The 18,644-nt window shown below is 37.4% G+C and overlaps 1 protein-coding gene across 2 annotated transcripts in view; it reads left to right on the top strand.

Moving 5' to 3' along the window:
* EXOC6B (exocyst complex component 6B) overlaps positions 1–18,644 on the top strand; it is a 619,674-nt gene that overhangs the window by 88,590 nt on the left and 512,440 nt on the right. For both annotated transcript variants that reach the window (XM_080813943.1, XM_080813942.1), the window contains exons 3-5: positions 2,306–2,353; positions 4,692–4,782; positions 4,894–4,939. In XM_080813943.1, coding sequence (XP_080670069.1) covers positions 2,306–2,353; positions 4,692–4,782; positions 4,894–4,939 — 185 coding nt within the window. The remainder of the gene's footprint in view (positions 1–2,305; positions 2,354–4,691; positions 4,783–4,893; positions 4,940–18,644) is intronic.

The raw sequence follows: 18,644 nt of genomic DNA, 5'->3' as shown, positions 1-18,644 counted from the left end.
AAGCAGGCTCTCCGCTGAGCAGAGAGCCCGATGCTGGGCTCGATCCCAGGACACTAGGATCATGACCCAAGCTGAAGGCAGAGGCTTAACCCACTGAGCCACCCAGGCGCCCCTAAACAACTGATTATTCTTGAATAAACACTCCGAAGGGGAGATAGCAGTACATATTTCAAGGCATACCACCCCATTTTTATTCACATTACTTAAAAGCTTTTTCTTATAGTAAGCTGATATTAATCCTGTGTTCTAGTAACATCCATTTATTAGTTTAAGTAATAAGCACTATTTTTAGACAGCATCCTTCTTCTAATAGCTCTTCAGATATTTGATGGACAGTTGTTACTTAGGTATGGTGTATAGTGTACAGTGTCCAGGTATAGTGAGTGTATAGTGTCTCCAAATGAGTATTTCCTCCTTCTTTGGGCTAAGATATCCTTTATTTTCCATTTGTGTGGCTTTGGGTCCTTCTCTAAACATACTCCATCTAATTGTATTTCAGTTTGTCAGTGGCCTTCCTGAAACATGACATCTGAATGCAACTCTCATATTGTGGTCTCATAGCCTTACCATTGCACTTATTCTAGACCAAGGATCAGCAACCTATATCTTGAAGGCCAAATTCAGCTTGTCTCCTGTTTTTTATCAATAAAGTTTTATTGGAATGCAGCAATGCCCATTCACCTGCAGTTTGTTTCTAGCTGCATTTTTGCTACAGTGGCAGAGTGGAATGGTCGCAACAGAGATTATCTACTTAGCCCTTTGCAAAAAGTTTCCTGACCTCTGCTTTAGACAGTGCTTCCGTTGGTGTTGTCTTAGGTCAGCATTTGAGCTACATCACACTCTTACTTTATACTGTTATGAATGCTAAAATGCCAAACAAGTCTACAATGATTAAAATTCTAATATAATCTGGGGCATCTGGGTGGCTCAGTGGGTTAAAGCCTCTGCCTTCGGCTCAGGTCATGATCCCAGGGTCCTGGGATTGAGCCCTGCATTGGGCTCTCTGCTCAGCAGGGAACCTGCTTCCTCCTCTCTCTCTGCCTGCCTCTCTGCCTACCTGTGATCTCTGTCTGTCAAATAAATAAAATCTTAAAAAAAAAAAAAAAAAAGAAGTCCTGAATAAACTAACCTGTTGAGTGGACTATTCCATACGTATTTGGGGTGTGCGTGTGTGTGTGTGTGTGCGTGCGCGCGCAGGTGTGCACCTCTGTGTGCATGTGCAGAGTACCTATTAACCAGCATTTCTTGGTGTGCTAAGGGACATAATAGGAAACACTGGGGTAAGGGAATGCCTTCAAAGTGTAAGGAATGGCAATTATTGGTGGAAGGGTAGAAAGCCTCTTTTAAAGGAGGCTTTAGAAGTTAATATTGCTCATGTTTTGATAATATCTGAGCTGCTCAGGAAATTACTGTTCTGTGTACTTAATTTTTTTTATATCAGTTAAGTCTCTGAAAGTGGATATCAAAAAACTTGGTACTAGTTCCTTTATATTACAAACTCTAGATAAATTTTAAGGCTTGTTTACATAGTTTTGAGTATCTGATGGAGAGATTAATTTAGAAAAATGGGAAAGTGGAAATGTTAGGAGCTGTTAAGCATTAATGATCCAAAAAAATTAAAATAAAAATTTTTAAAGATTTAATTTAGTATTTATTTGACACAGGGAGAGAGAATAAGCAGGGGGGTGGGGTGGGAGAGGGAGAAGCAGGGTCCCTGCTGGGGGAGCCTGAGTTGGGGTTCCATCCCAGGACCCTGTGATCATGACCTGAGCCAAAGACAGACGCTTGACCTACTGAGCCACCCAGATGCCCCAAGATAAAATATTTTCCAAAATTAGGATAATAAATAGGGAAGATTTGGCCTGAGTTAAAAACTTCAGTTTATACCCAAGGTTTCCAGTAATATAGTGGTGAGTTGAGGAATAGTATCTATGACAAAATTAGTTCTTTGTACACATAATGGAGATGGTGAGGTTCTTTGGGTTATTTTTCCGTTTTTTCTCTTTTCTTTCCAAAATTAAAGTGTGATTTTTAGTTGCTGTTGTATCTTAGTTTGGAATATTCTAAGCTGAACACATCATTCACTAAATTTTTCTTTTTGTTGTTCAAAAAATCATGCAGTAGAAAACATTAGTAGAAAAGTTGATATAATTTAGACCCGAGAGAATGCCATTAAATCAAGATGTGTTGGAAAACCAAAACTATCTGAGTAACTGAGTTTAGTCTTTTCACTTAAAATGTGATCTTACCCAACAGTTGTCTAAATGTTTGTTTTTTATGAATTTAAATTGTCTTTTCTCCACAGAATCAAGTGACGGATACTAATAGAAAACTGCAACATGAGGGAAAGGAAGTAAGGCCGTTTACCTTTTGAAAAAATCTTCTCTGTTTCCTGTCATTCTCTTTTGATGACTGCATTCTTGATATAGTGGCTTGTAAGACCATCAGGAGTTTGTTGGAGGATCTTGGACATTAATTGTTGCTTCCCCTAATGTTTCTCTGAATTATATGAATATAGCCACTAGAAAACTTGGTGAGGGAAGTTGTAGATTTCTTCACTGGGGTTTTTTTTTTTCTTTTTTTTTTTTAAATTGTGTTATGTTAGTCACCATACAGTATCATTTGTTTTTGATGTAGTGTTCCATGATTCATTTTTGCTTCAGATACCCAGTGCTCCGTGCAATCCATGCCCTCCTTAATACTTGTCACCGGGTGGACCCATTTGCCCATCCCACTCCCCTCTGAAACCCTCAGTTTGTTTCCCAGAGTCCATAGTCTTTCATGGTTCATTTCCCACTCCAGTTGCCCCCCCTTCATTTTTCCCTTCCTTCTCCTAATGTCCTCCATGCTATTCCTTATGTTCCACAAATAAGTGAAACCATTTTTTATGATAATTATATTTCTCTTAGCATGACTTATTTCACTTAGCATAATCTCCTCTCGCCCCATACATGTTGATACAAAAGTTGGGTATTCATCCTTTCTGATGGCTGAGTAATATCCCATTGTGTATATGGACCACATCTTCTTTATCCATTCATCTGTTGAAGGGCATCTTGGCTCTTTGCACAATTTGGCGATTGTGGACATTGCTGCTATGAACGTAGCAGTACAGATGGCCCGTCTTTTCACTACATCTGTTTCTTTGGGGTAAATGCCCAGTAGTGCAATTGCTGGGTCATAAGGTAGCTCTATTTTTAATTTTTTGGGGACCCTCCACACTGTTTTCCATAGTGGCTGCACCAATTTGCATTCCTACCAACTCTTCACTATGTTATTAAATCACAAGTAGTCATAATACAACCAGTGCTCTTCCCTCCGTCTGGAATGCTCTTTCACCAATATTCTCCCACTTCAGACTTTGCTCAGATGTTCCCTCCTTAATGAGTCCTTTTATTTGAAATCGCAGACTTACTTTCACCCATGTGTTCTTTTTACTTTTCTTCCTTTATTTTTCTCCACTGCACCTATCATGCTCTACTATTGTATATTTTTAGTTGTATGTCTGTTTTTTGTCTGTCTCCTGCCATTAGAAATAAGCTCCGTGAAGTCAGGAATTTTTGTTTGTTTCATTGACATATTCCCTTTACCTGCCTAAACAGTGACTGGCCCAAAGTGGGTGCTCCATAAATATTTGTTAAAAAAGTGAATCAGTGATTCTGTTAATTGATATAATCACCATTTAAACCATCACAGTTTATAAGATTTTTTATACCCTTTTTCTCACTTGATCCTCATGACAGGCCTATCACAGAGTCAGGACAGGTATTATCACTGTTTATTGGTGAGGAAGCTGAAACAGATGATTTGCTAACAGTTACATAGTAATTGGCAAGGTTGGGACTAAAACTCAAGTTTTTTGACTTGCAGTCCATTACTGTTCTCTGTATCGTGTACCTTTTTTACCAACTAGTAATTATTTAATGTTTTTAATTTTTAAGATTAGCTTTTGATTGTTTTATTAGTGACTTAGAGCAGTTCTCTTTTGCTCTTTTTTCATGGAATCCCGGTAGATAATGTGTTTAGGTATAGGTTTGGGATGAATACTACAAGAGGCTTATGTAGATTATTGCTTTTTGAAAGTTTGTCTCACATATTTGAAATTATGCGGAGTGCATTTTCTTCCAGTTATACTGTGGTACGACTTCAGATGGAAGCCTTTAAAACAGCTATGGGAAGGAAAATGAATTACTTTTCACTAAACTGGAACTCTTGGAAAAGCCATAACTTCTAAGTGTGTGGTTTATTTGTTAAAATAGAGATTTAGTTGAAGATAATATTTAGGACTCAACTGAAGCTATATAGGGAGGATCGTTTCCCTTGAGTCTAGCGTTGATGAAGAAACATAGGGTCTTCTCAGAAGATTTGATGAAAACCATAAATGTTGAAGAGTCTGAGTAAAGTTTGGAGAAAATCTGCAAATTTTTTCTTTTCTTCTGAATAGCTCCTGGATGTGAGGATTTCATTTCAGCTAGCCTTTTCCAGTATAGTATGTATCTTGGGGAGAAAATGGGCAACCACGCAGGAATGTTTTACTAGTCGAGAAGGGCAGTTTCTTTGTTCACTTGGCAGGTCTTTCTATGAAACTGTCTGGGATTTTCTGATGAATTGAACACAGGGTGGAAAAATGTGACTGAAAGCTTTTTATTTACAGCTACTGGCATAATTCGTTTTTTTTTCCTCTTGCCAAGCTGGTAATAGCAATGGAAGAGCTGAAGCAGTGTCGACTACAACAGAGAAATATTTCAGCCACTGTTGATAAGTTAATGCTGTGTCTTCCAGGTGAGGAACTGGAAATGGATTAGGGTTCTTGATGCAGTTCCTTTAGCTTTAATAAGTTTCTCACTTTCTCTAAATAACACTTGTGTGCTCTTTTTTCCCTTTTCTTTCAAGTCCTGGAGATGTATAGCAAACTGAGGGACCAGATGAAAACTAAAAGGTAAGATTTTTTTTTTTTTATTGGACATCTTATCTTGAATTTCTGTTAATTAGGATAGTTTTAAGGTCCATATTTAGCATAACCTATCATGAAATAATTAAGTCCATATAATATCTTCTCTAGCCTTTTATATATCTGCAGATTCATCCTGAGACTTATTTACATGCTAGTGTGGTATGCTAATGTATTTTGTCATGTATTATGTTTAATTAAAAAAAAACAAACAAACCCACTACTCATAGTTTGGTTTTTAGAAGACCTGGTCTTTCAGGGGTAAAACATAACTTTTAGTGATAGTTGATTTGAGTAACATGCTTTGGTTTAGTATTGTAGTAGAAAAAAATAGTTACTGGTTCTGGTATAGGGATGGATTAGTCCGGGTTCTTCATTGAAACAGAATCAGTAGAGTGTGTGTGTTTGTGTGTGTGTATGTGTGTGTGTATATATATATATATAGAGAGAGAGAGAGAGAGAGAGAGATTGACTGGTTTATTGATCTTGGGCAATCGGTTCACATGGTCACAGAGGCTGGCAAGTCCAAAATCTGTAGAATAAGGTGGTAGGCGAGGTGTCAGGGAAGAGTAAATATTGTAGCCTGAGTTTGAAGGTGGTGTGCTGGGAGAATTCCTTCTTCCTGGAGGAGTCAGTCTTTTTTCTGTTAAGGTCTTCAGCTGATTAAGTGAAGCCCCCCTCAGTTATGGAGAGTAATCTTACTCACTCTAGTCTACTGATTAAGTGTCAATAGTTTCATCTAAAAAAATACCTTCATAGAAATATTCAGAATAATAATTGACCAAATATTTGAGTACCATGACCTAGCTAAGTTGACACATAAAGTTAATCATCACAGGGGGCAAAGTCAAGATTAAGTTTAGAGGATTACTCTCTTGTGTATTGTTTTCCTCTGGTTTTATTCCACAGGAAAGAATGTAGTGACTCTTTCGCTCTTCTTCCCAAGCTAGAGTAAGCATCCCACCCTCTCTACTGTGGAGTGTACTGCAGTATGAAGGGGTGCGTGAAGCTATGATAAACAGGACATATCTTTCTGGAATGTTGATTTTTACCTAGGTTTTGAGGGAAAAAGCGTAGAATTGAAATGCGATATTGAAATAACAATAGAAATATTGTGAATAAAAGCATTAAATTCTCAAGAATTTTAAAGCCTAAAGCATGAAGCATCAAAATTTTTTGAATTTCTTTGACTCCCTTCTTTTCCCCAAGAGGATATGTTCACATACAAGAACATAGGTAGGACAGTATGAAAAGTTCTGTTCAGTGAGATATGAATAGTATTATTTCCCTGATAACCTTTTAGTGAAGTTCTAGAATTACAGAAGTTTACAGTGGAAAAAAAAAAACAACCACCAATTGTGTACCAAGTTCTCTGAATTAAGATATTAATAGTTCTCCAGTTTTAATTCACATATATGTAAATATATATGAAAATAGATAAACATGTATGGACAGAGAGAGGTAAAGATAGACATTTTTTAAAAAAATTACAGATAAAACTTACGTCCCTTTCCTCAGCTATATTTCTTTCCCTACTCCTGTAAGGAAACCAGTATCATAAATATGGTGTCTTTCTAGTCCATGTTTTTAATGTCTACAAATCATATATTGTATTGTGTTTTTAAAGACATTTACATGAATGGTTCTCAGTCCTTGTTTTTTTGAGATTCACTCATTCAACAAAGATGAATGGAGTACTTACTATATGCTGGGCATTGTTCTTGGGGATACAGCTCTGAAGAGAACAGACAAAAATATCTACTCTTACGGGGCTTACATATTAGTGAAGAGTTTATTTTCCTTATGTGTATAGAACTAGTTCACTTACCTTAGTCCTTTATAATAGTCCATTATGTGAATAATTCACATTTCTGCTCTCATTTCCAGTGGTTATCGTAAGTGCTGTCCACCAGTTATTTCTAGTTCAACCTTCTTCTGTCTCATAGTAGGATTATATTTCCTGGGCTCCCTTGGGCTGTGTGGCTGATAAAATGTGAATTGATAAGATGGCTGATAAGATGTGAACAGAAGTGATGAACATTACTTTTGGGCTTAGAAGTTAATTTCTAGCCCAAGTCCCTCCAGAGTTCTGTTTTCCCTTGGTTATGAGAAATGGTAACTTTCAAGATGTTGGTTGAATCCCTGAGTAATTCTAATGAACAGCACTTTCCTGCCAACCTGTTACGGACGTATATAATATGAGTAAGTTATAAATCTTTAAGACACTGAGACTTTTGGGATTGTTGTTACTGTAGGATAACTGTTCTCACTGATACCGTGAAAGACATTTGATGTGTTTCCAGTTGTTTCCTGTGCAGACAGAGGTTCAGTAGATATTCTTGTTCATGTCTCTGTTCACACATTCAAAGTTTCTTAACAACAGTGCTTTTCAAATGTTGCTATATATATAAAAATTACATGGGGATTTGTTAAATGTAGATTCTGGGGAGGCTAGGTGGCTCAGTCATTAGGCATCTGCCTTCAGCTCAGGTTGTGATCCCAGGGTTCTGGGATCCAACCCCGAATCGGGCTCCCTGCTCAGCGGGAAGCCTGCTTCTCCCTCTCCCACTCCCCCTGCTTGTGTTCTTTCACTTGCTGCCTCTCTGTGTCAAATAAAAATAAATCTTTAAAAAAAAAAATGTAGATTCTGATTGGGAGGTCTGGACTCATTCCTGGGATTCTTCATTTTCTACCAAGCTCCCAGGTAGTGCCAGTTCTGCTGGCCTAGGGTTTATACCTAGAAGGAAATCAGCTGGATCAAAGAAAGGATGTCCATGCATTCATTCATGTACTCGACTTGGCATTATTCTCCAAAGTGGATTCAGCCTATCAATTTAGACTCCCACTGGCATTTTGTGGAGGACTGTTACTCCACCTCTAGGTAACATCTGTATTGTGAGGCTTTTTGGTCTCAGTCTGACGGTTGTGAAATGATAGATAATTGTTCTATGATTTCACTTCTTCAATTACTAGTAATACCGGTTTTTGGACATTTGGATTTTCTTTCATGTATTTTGTCCATTTTTTTCTTAGGTTGTTTGTTGTTATTGCTCATTTATAAGGATTCATTAGATACTTTGGGTACCTTTTCCTCTTACTAGGAATATCCTGCAAATATTTGCTTTCAATGCATGGCTTATCTATTAACTTTGTAAAGTTAGTACTTTTTGTTATATAGTAGTTGTAAATTTTGTGGTCATTTATCTTGTGGTCTTTAAAAGGTTTTATTTTTAAACATTCTTAGGTACATAAAACTTAGCTATGTGTTTTTCTGAATCCTTAGAAAGTAAGTTGCTGATGTGATACTCTGTCATCCCCAAATACTTTGGTGTCATTTTCTACAAATAAAGACATCCTTCTTTGTGGCCACAATGCAAAAGAGAATAAAAATTAACATTGATATATTAGTAGCCTCTAACCCTCATACCCAGTTCAGATTTTGCTAATTGTCTCAGTCATGTTCTTTACAGCAAAAGAATCCAGTTTAAAACATGTGTTGCATTTAGTGGTCCTGTCTCTTTATTCTTCTTCAGCCTGGAGCTGTCCTCAGTCTTTCCTTGACTCTCATGACCTTGTCACTTTTGAAGATTACAGGCCAGTTATGTAGAATGCCCCTCAATTTGGGTATGTCTGATATTGCCTCATGATTACATTCACGTTGTATGTCTTTGGCTGGAATATCACGAAAGTGTTGCTGTGTTCTCATTGTGTCTTACCAGGTCGCACATAAATTTGATCTGTCCTGTTAGTGATGATGTTCCCTTTGATTCTTTTCCATTGTGAAGTTGCTCTTTTTTATATTTGTAATGAAAAATTCTTTGGGGAGGTATTTTATAGTTATATAAATTAATCATTTTTCATTAAATTTTCACTTTAATTTTTTTATGTCAGTATGGACTCATAGTTATTTTTATTTTATTTGATGAGTCATAATTTGTAAATATTATTTATTTTGTTGTTCAAATTATTCTGAATGGCACCAGAGTAGCCCCTTCAATCTGGCTTCTGTGTGTGTGGTTTTTTTTTTTTTTTTTGCATATGTCCTCATAATTTTTTGAATACTTTGTTACTTATAAAAGGAGAGATTTTTCAGATTTATCTTGTACTTTGCCTGCTGCAGCCCTGGAATCAGTGATTTCTCTAAGTAGAGAATGTTATTTAGAAACCAGTATCTCTGCGCTTGGTATACTCATTACTACTGAGTACCCTGGCTTTCATTACTCTTTTTTTTTGTTTTTTTAAAGATCTTATTTATTTATTTGAGAGAGAGAGAGAGAGTATGAACGGTGGGAGAGGCAGAGGAAGAGGGAGAAACAGACTCCCCATTGAGCAGGGAGCCCAGTGAGGGGCTTGATCCCCGGACCCTGGGATCATGACCTGAGCCAAAGGCAGATACTTAGTGGACTGAGCCCCTCAGGCACCCCTCTTTACTTGTAAAATATTTACTTACTGGGTTAGTTCCTTTTATGAAACTGATTACCTATTATTGCTGTCATTGCAACTCTTTACCTTGCTAATACTATACACTAAGTTCCCCCCTGTATTATATCCTCCTTATTCCACTTGGGCTGTAGTACTCTGGCATGCTTCTGTCCTGCCTGAATGCCCTCCTCATCCCTAACTGGCTTTGACATTCCATACCAGGCTACCTTTCAATATGGACATCCTCCTTACTTCACTGGGTCCCTTGCATACCATGCTGGTCTGTCTTCTCCTTCCGCCCCCAACTGATATGGATATTGTCATTTATTTAGATCTTCCTTTAATTTTTTCAGCAATGTTTGTAGTTTTCAGTGAATAAGTCTTATGTATCTTTTGTCATATTTATTTTTAAATATTTAAGTTTTTTGATACTTGTTTTAAATGGTATTGATTTTTAAATTTCTTTTCTTTTTTCTTTTTTTAAAGATTTTATTTATTTATTTGACAGAGAGAGAGATCACAAGTAGGCAGAGAGGCAGGCAGAGAGGGGGGGGGGAAGTAGGCTCCCTGCTGAGCAGAGAGCCCAATGTGGGGCTCCATCCCAGGACCCTGAGATCGTGACCTGAGCCGAAGGCAGAGGCTTTAACCCACTGAGCCACCTAGGCGCCCCTCTTTTCTTTTTTTTTAAAATATTTTATTTATTTATTAGACAGAGGGAGATAGATAGATCACAAGTAGGCAGAGAGGCAGGCAGAGAGAGAGGGAGAAGCAGGCTCCCCGCTGAGCAGAGAGCCTGATGCAGGACTTGATCCCAGTACCCTGAGATCATGACCTGAGCTGAAGGCAGAGGCCTAACCCACTGAGCCACCTAGGCGCCCCGAAAGATTTTATTTTTATTTATTTATTTGACAGAGAGAGTGAGAGAGCACAAGCAGGGGGAGCAGAGGGAGAGTGAGAAGCAGACTCCCTGCTGACCAGGGAGCCCAATGTGGGGCTCAATCCTAGGACCCTGGGATCATGACCTGAGCCCAAGGCAGATGCTTAACCATCTGAGCCACCCAGGCACCCTCGATTTTTAAATTTCAATTTCCAGTCATTTATTACTAATATACTATTTTATTTTTTGTATGTTTTTCTTGTCTTTTGCAACCTTCTAAAGTCATTAATTATGGCAGTTTTGGTGGTTTAATCTGTTGAATTTTCTGTGTAGTTGATCATCTTGTCTGCAAATTAAAAGTTATATTTCTTTCTATACAGTTGGAAAGCTTTCTTTTTGATTCGTCTTTCTTGTCTTACTGAACTGGCTAGAATCTCCTGTACAATGTTGAAAAGAAGTAGTGACTATCCTTGCCCTGTTCCTGATCTTAGGGGGAAAGCATGTCACCATTAAGTACAATGTTAGGTATAGTTTTTTTGTATATGCCGTTTATAAAGTTGAGGAAATTTCCTTCTATTTCTGGTTGTTGAAAATTTGTACCAGGAATGAACGTTGTTTTTGTCAAATGCTTTTTCTGTATCAGTCAAGTTGATCGTATGTTGAAAAATTTTTTTGCTTATTAATATGAATTATATGATTAATTTATTGAATGTTATACTGAACTTGGGTTTGTGTTATATATCCCCCTGGGTCATGCTATATTATCCTTTTTATATGATGCAGTATTTGTTTTGTTAAAAAAATTTTTTTAAAGATTTTATTAATTTGAGAGAGAGAGAGAAAGATCCAGAGTGGGGGGTGGGGTGGGGAGAAGCAGGCTCCCCACTGAGCAGGGAGCCCAACTCAGGGGTTGATCCCAGGACCCTTAGGATCATGACCTGAGCTGAAGTTAGTCTGTAACCGACTGAGCCACCCAGGCGCCCCTGCTTTGTTAAAATTTTGTTGAGGATTTTTATATCTGTGTTCATGAGGAATATTTATCGTAGTGTTATTTTTGTTTTGGTAATGTCACTGACTTCAGATTAATGCTGGCCTCGTAGAATATGTTGGAAAGTATTCCCTCTTTAATTTTTTGGAAGTATTTGTATAGCATTCGTATTATCCTCCTTAAATATTTGGTTGAATCCAACAGTGAAGCCACTTGGACCAGGAGATCTGTTTGTTTGGTTTTGGTGAGAAGGTTTTTAAACTACAAATTTAATTTAAAAAATAAATACAGGGCTATTTGCATTTTGTGTTTCTTGAGTAAATTTTACCTATTTGTGTCTTTCAAGTAATTTGTCATGTCATCCAAGTTGTTGAATTCATTAACAAAAATTGTTCGAGGTACTTCCTTATTATTTCAACATGTGTAAGATCTATAGTAATGTTTTTTTTTCATTACTTATGTTGATAAGTCTTTTCTTTTCTCTCTCTCTCTGATTATTCTAGTTAGAGGTTTATCAGTAATTTTTTCCAAAAAAGCATCTTTAGGTTTTACTGAGTTTTTCCTAATATTTTTGTGTTGTCTATTTTACTGATTTCTGCTATTTAATATTTTCTTTCTCTTATTTACTTGGGGTTTAATTTCTTCTTTTCTAGCTTTATAAGGTAGATTTTGGTTCTTTTCTAATGTAGCTATCTGTACATTTTTCTCAGCAGTGTATTAATTGCATCTTACATGTTTTATGATGTGTTTTTTCATTTATCTGAAATACTTTCTAATTTCCTTTTTTATTTTAAAAATTTAATCTGCTTATAATTTAGAAATGGGTTGGATAATTTCCAAATAGTAGAAGATTTCTGGATTTTTAAAAATTGATTTATAATTACAGTTCATTGTACTTATAAATGTAAATGTATGGTTTCAACCTTTTTTACATTTGTTGACACTTGTCTTATTCTATTTTATTACTATTATCTTTTCCGTATGACATGAAATTCCTATTTTTAGTAGTATTGTCACAAAGTTGCATCACAAGTACATGGTTCAGTTTGCTGAGGCTTGTTTTAATGGTCCAGCATATGGTCTGTTTTGGTGAAAATTTCATGTATGCTTCAAAATTATGTATATTCTGTTTGAGTAGGACATTCTTTAACTGTCATTCAGATATACTTGATTGATAGTGTTGTTCAGGTTTTCTGCATCCTAGTGATTTTTTATTTGGCAGTTGCTGACAGGAGTGTTGAGATTGTCTGTTGTGATTGTGGATTTGCAAATGTCTTTTTTCTGTTCTTTCAGTTCTCACTGTTGTTGTATTATGAAGCTTTCTTATTGGGTGTATGCACATTTAGCATTGTTTTATCTTCTTGATGAGATGACCTATGTTTATTTATTTGACAGATGGAGATCACAAGTAGGCAGAGAAGCAGGCAGAGAGAGTGGAAGGGAAGTAGGCTCCCTGCCAAGCAGAGAGCCCCATGCAGGGCTCGATCCCAGGATCCTGGGATCATGACCTGAGCCAAAGGCAGAGGCTTTAACCCATTGGTGCCCCGAGATGACCTATTTATTATTATGAAAGTTTCCTTTTTATCTCTGGTAATATTCTTTTTCAAAAAGGCATATGTTGTTTGGTATTAATATACCCCCTACTCCTTTCTTTTTGTTTAGTTTTTACATTGTCTATTTTTTAAAAGATTTTATTTACTTATATTTTAGAGAGAGACAGAGATAGGCAGAGGGAGAAGCAGGCTCCTTGAGAGCCTGATGCCGGACTCGATCCCAGGACTCTGGGGTCATGACCTCAGCTGAAGGCAGAGGCTTAACTAACCGAGCTACCCAGGCATCCCACATTGTCTATTTTAAAATATCCTTTTTTGTTGAAAATATTTTTACCAGTTTTTTGAGATGTAATTTGTATAGTATTCAGTTCATCCATTTAAAATGTGTAATCCAGTGGCTTTTAGTGTATTCACAGAGTGTACAACCATCACTACAATTGACTTTAGAATACTTAAGTTCTTTTCAAAAAAAACTCTGAGCCCCTTAGCTGTCACTACCCAGTTCTTTCCTGTCTGTCCCCCTGCTCCCTATACCTTTCCAGCTACTGGGAATGGCTAATTTACTTTGTCTCTATAGATTTGCCTATCCTGGACATTTCATATAAATGGAATCCTACAGTGTGTGGTTCTGCTTTCATGTAACATAACATTGTCAGGGTTCATCCTGTTGTACCATATTTCAGTCCTTCATTTTTTAAAATTGCTGAATAATATTCCAATGTATGGATATACCACATTTTATTTATCCATTCATCAGTTGGTGAACATTTGAGTTACTTCTGCTTTTTGGCTTTTATGAATAATGCTGCTATGAATTTTTGTTTTTACGTTTTTTGTGTGGATATATGTTTTTAGTCCTCTTGGCTGCATACCTAGGAATGGAATTACTGGATCACATGGTAACTCTATGTTTAATCATTTGAGGAACTGTCAGACTATTTTCCAAAGCAGCTATGCCATTTTACCTTCTACTGTCAGTATATGAAGACTCCCAATTTCTGCAAATTCTAGTTAGTACTTATTATTGTCAGGTTTTTTTTTTTTTTTTTTTTGATTATGACCATCTTGGTGAGTGTGACATAGTATCTTATGGTTCACCTCTGTTTTTGAAAAATATTTTTGACATAGTACTAGAAGTCCTAGCAACAGCAGTCAGACAACAAAAAGAAATAAAAGGTATTCAAATTGGCAAAGTAGAAGTCAAACTCTCTCTCTTCGCAGATAACATGATACTTTATATGGAAAACCCAAAGGACTCCACCCCCAAACTACTAGAACTCATACAGCAATTCAGTAATGTGGCAGGATACAAAATCAATGTACTGAAAACAGTTGCTTTCTTATACACTAACGATGAAAATATAGAAAGGGATGTTAGAGAATTGATTCAATTTACTATAGCACCAAGAACCATAAGATAGCTGGGAGTAAACCTAACCAAAGAGGTAAAGGATCTGTACTCGAGGAACTACAGAACACTCATGAAAGAAACTGAAGAAGACACAAAAAGATGGAAGAACATTCCATGCTCATGGATCGGAATAATAAACATTGTTAAAATGTCTATACTGCCTAGAGCCATCTATACTTCCAATGCCATCCTGATCAAAATTCCACCAGCATTTCTCAAAGAGCTGGAACAAACAATCCTAAAATTTATATGGAACCAGAAGAGACCCCGAATTGCTAAGGAAATGTTGAAAAAGAAAAACAAAACTGGGGGCATCACGTTGACTGATTTCAAGCTTTACTACAAAGCTGTGATCACCAAGACAGCATGGTACTGGCACAAAAACAGACACATAGATCAGTGCAACAGAATAGAGAGCCCAGATATGGGCCCACAACTCTATGGTCAAATAATCTTTGACAAAGCAGGAAAAAATATCCAGTGGAAAAAAGACAGTCTCTTCAATAAATGGTGCTGGGAAAAACAGCTATGTATAGCAGAATGAAATGCGACCATTCTCTTACACCACACACAAAAATAAACTAGAAATGGTTAAAAGACCTCAACGTGAGGCAGGAGTCTATCAGAATCTGAGAGGAGAACATAGGCAGTAACCTCTTCGACATCGGCCACAGCACCTTCTCTCAAGACATGTCTCCAAAGGCAAAGGAAACAAAAGCAAAAAGGAACTTTTGGGACTTCATCAAGATCAAAAGCTTAGGCACAGCAAAGGAGACAGTCAACAAAACAAAGAGGCAACCCATGGAATGGGAGAAGATATTCACAAATGACACCACAGACAAAGGGCTGATATCCAAGATCTATAAAGAACTCAAACTCAACACCCACAAAACAGATAATCACGTCAAAAAATGGGCAGAAGACTTGAGCAGACATTTCTCCAAAGAAGACATACAAATGATTAACAGACACATGAGAAAATGTTCATCATCATTAGCCATCAGGGAGATCAAATCAAAACCACATTGAGATACCACCTTACACCAGTTAGAGTGGCCAAAATCAACAAGACAGTAAACAACAAGTGTTGGAGAGGATGTGGAGAAAGGGGAACCCTCTTACACTGTTGGTGGGTATGCAAGTTGGTGTAGCCACTTTGGAAAACAGTGTGGCGATTCCTTAAGAAAGTAAAAATAGAGCTACCCTATGACCCTGCAATTGCACGACTGGGTATTTACCCCAAAGATACAGATGTAGTGAAAAGAAGGGCCATCTGTACCCCAGTGTTCATAGCAGCAGTAGCCACAGTTGCCAAACTATGAAATGAACCAAGATGCCCTTCAACAGACGAATGGATAGAGAAGATATGGTCCATATATACAATGGAGTATTATGCCTCCATCAGAAAAGATGAATACCCAACTTTTGTATCAACATGCACGGGACTGGAGGACATTATGCTGAGTGAAATAAATCAAGCAGAGAAAGTCAATTATCTTATGGTTTCACTTACTTGTGGAGCATAAGGAATAACACAGAGGACATTGGGAGATGGAGAGGAGAAGTGAGTTGGGGGAAATCAGAGGGGGAGAAAACGATAAGAGACTGTGAACTCTAAGAAACAAACTGAGGGTTTTGGAGGGGAGGGCGGTGAGGGGTTGGGTGAGCCTGGAGGTGGGTATTAAGGAGGGCACGTATTGCATGGAGCACTGGGTGTGGTGCATAAACAATGAATTTTGGAACATGGAAAAAAAATAAAATAAAATTTAAAGAAAAAATAAAAGAAAAATATTTTTGAAGGGTATACAATTCTAGGTTTGCAGATTCATTAGTTAAGACATTATTTTGGGGCACCTGGGTGGCTCAGTTGGTTAAGTGACTGCCTTCAGCTCAGGTCATGATCCTGGAGTCCTGGGATCGAGTCCCACATCAGGCTCCCAGCTCCATGGGAGTCTGCTTCTCCCTCTGACCTCCCCTCTCATGCTCTCTCACTCTGTCTCTCTCTCAAATAAATAAATAAAATTAAAGTAAAAAAAAAAAGACATTATTTCTTTGTCTTCTCATTTATGTAGATTTTGAGGGAGGGGTATGTGTTCTTTGTCGCCTTGTATTTAATGTGTCTTCTTCAGCTGTTCTAAAGCTTTTGTCTGTATCATTTGTTCTTAGCAATTTGATTTTGATGCTTGTTGCTGTATGTATGTGTGTGTACATGTGTGTATGTGTGAATTTATCCTGCTTGTGGTTTATTTAGCTTCTTGGATTTGTAGCTTTATAGTTTTTGTAAACCCTGTAAAGTTCAGGTACTTGTTTTCTAAACATTTTTTTCTGTCCTTTTCCCATCCTCATTCTAGGACTTCAATTACATGTTATGTTGAACAACTTCATGTAATTCCCTAGGGGACCTGAGGAGCTGTTCTTCCCCCCGCCCCCCAGTCTTTTTTCTGTCCGTGATTTATATTTGATAGATTTTATTCCTGTGCTCAAGTGCACTGATCTCTCTTTTTTGTACTGTCTAATCCTCTTTTAATCTTACCCGGTGAATTTTCATTTTTTCAGGTAATATATTTTTCATCTTTTATTTATTTTTTATTTTTTATTATTATTATTTTTAAAGATTTTATTTATTTATTTGACAGACAGAGATCACAAGTAGGCAGAGAGGCAGGCAGAGAGAGAGGAGGAAGCAGGCTCCCTGCCGAGCAGAGAGCCCGATGTGGGGCTCCATCCCAGGACCCTGAGATCATGACCTGAGCCGAAGGCAGCGGCTTAATCCACTGAGCCACCCAGGCGCCCCTATTTTTCATCTTTAAGAGTTCCATGGGATTTTTAAAAATGTTTAATTTCTTGTTATTTTTGTGTCTTTTAAAAATACATGTATATGGCTCTGATGTTTCTTTTCATGTACTTCTTTGATATTTCTGTCACTTCTGACATTTTTGGATTTCTGTTTGCAGACTGACTTGATTTTTCCTAGTTATAGGTCAATTTTGTTGGTTCTTATGTTTAGTAATTTTGATTAGATAATGAACATTATGGTTATGTTGCTGAGTGGATTTTGGGGGGTTGTTTTTTTTTCTTAAAGAGTATTGCTCTTTGTTTTGGCAAATAGTTGTTTGCAGATCTGTTTGATCTCATCAAGCCCCATTTTTATTTATTTATTTGTTTGTTTATTTAGACGGTGGTGGGGGGGTAGAGGGAGAAAGAGAAAGAGAATCTTAAGCAGGCTCCATGCCTAGTGTGGAGCCTGACACAGGGCTCAATCTCACAACCCTGAGACCATGACCTGAGCTGAAATCAAGAGTTGGACGCTTAACTGACTGGGCCACCCAAGCACCCCAAATCCCATTTTATATCTTTGCTAGCTGCACCTTCATTCCAGGAGTAGTTCAGAGTAGTATTCATCTACTCTGAGTAACTCAGTAATCCCCAGAGACTTTTCATCAAGGTTTTTCTGCATTGTCTGAGTTCCTTGAAGTTTTATCATATATCTTCTTTGTGTCTGTACAACCTCAAGTTGTATCAAGTTTCCCTGGACTTCTATCTCTGACTCTAACTCTGCTAAGCTGCTGGGCTGTGTGTGGGTTTTCTCTGACTATGCCCATGATCTAGAAATCACACTCAGGTAGATAACCTGGGTAATTTATTAAACTGAAACTCATCTTTTTTGTTTCCCTTTTTTTAGAGACCACTGAATGTCCACTATCCAAATCAGTTTTTCTGCTTTTTAAGATTGGGAGTTCATGTCTGTTCCTTGTTTGTTACTCCTTCATGGCTGGATGCCTAGGTTTTTGTTTTGTTTTGTTTTGTTTTGTTTTTTTAGCTATAAATAGTGTTAATACTATGAGGTTCTGTGCTCCCTAAGGAAAGATATCTGACCATCTTTCTATGTTTCTACACATAGAAAGGAAAAGTATTTGTTAATGGTGCTCTTTGATTAGAAAAGGCACTAATATTTCCTGTAGTGAAAGCTTTTATTCATTTTCTTATCATACTTTGAATTTATAAAAATTTCTCATGGGTAGTTGTGATCTGCTTTAAAAGATCATTTAGGGGCACCTGGGTGGCTCAGTTGGTTAAGCGACTGCCTTTGGCTTAGGTCATGATCCCAGAGTACCGGGATCGAGTCCCGCATCAGGCTCCCAGCTCCATGGGGTGTCTACTTCTCCCTCTGAACTTCTCCCCTCTCATGTTCTCTCTCTCTCTCTCAAATAAATAAATAAATAAAATATTTTTTAAAAAAGATCATTGATTAGAATTTTATTTATTTTTTTTTAAAGATTTATTTATTTATTTATTTATTTATTTGATAGACAGAGATCACATGTAGGCAGAGAGGCAGGCAGAGAGAGGAGGGAGCAGGCTCCCCGCTGAGCAGAGAGCCCAATGCGGGGCTCGATCCCAGGACCCTGGGATCATGACCTGAGCCGAAGGCAGAGGCTTTA

The sequence above is a fragment of the Martes martes genome (assembly GCF_963455335.1).
Source record: "Martes martes genome assembly, chromosome: 9".
NCBI classification, from domain to species: domain Eukaryota; kingdom Metazoa; phylum Chordata; class Mammalia; order Carnivora; family Mustelidae; genus Martes; species Martes martes.
The sequence above is the reverse complement of the archived record's forward strand: the minus strand, read 5'-3'. Positions and strand labels throughout refer to the sequence as shown.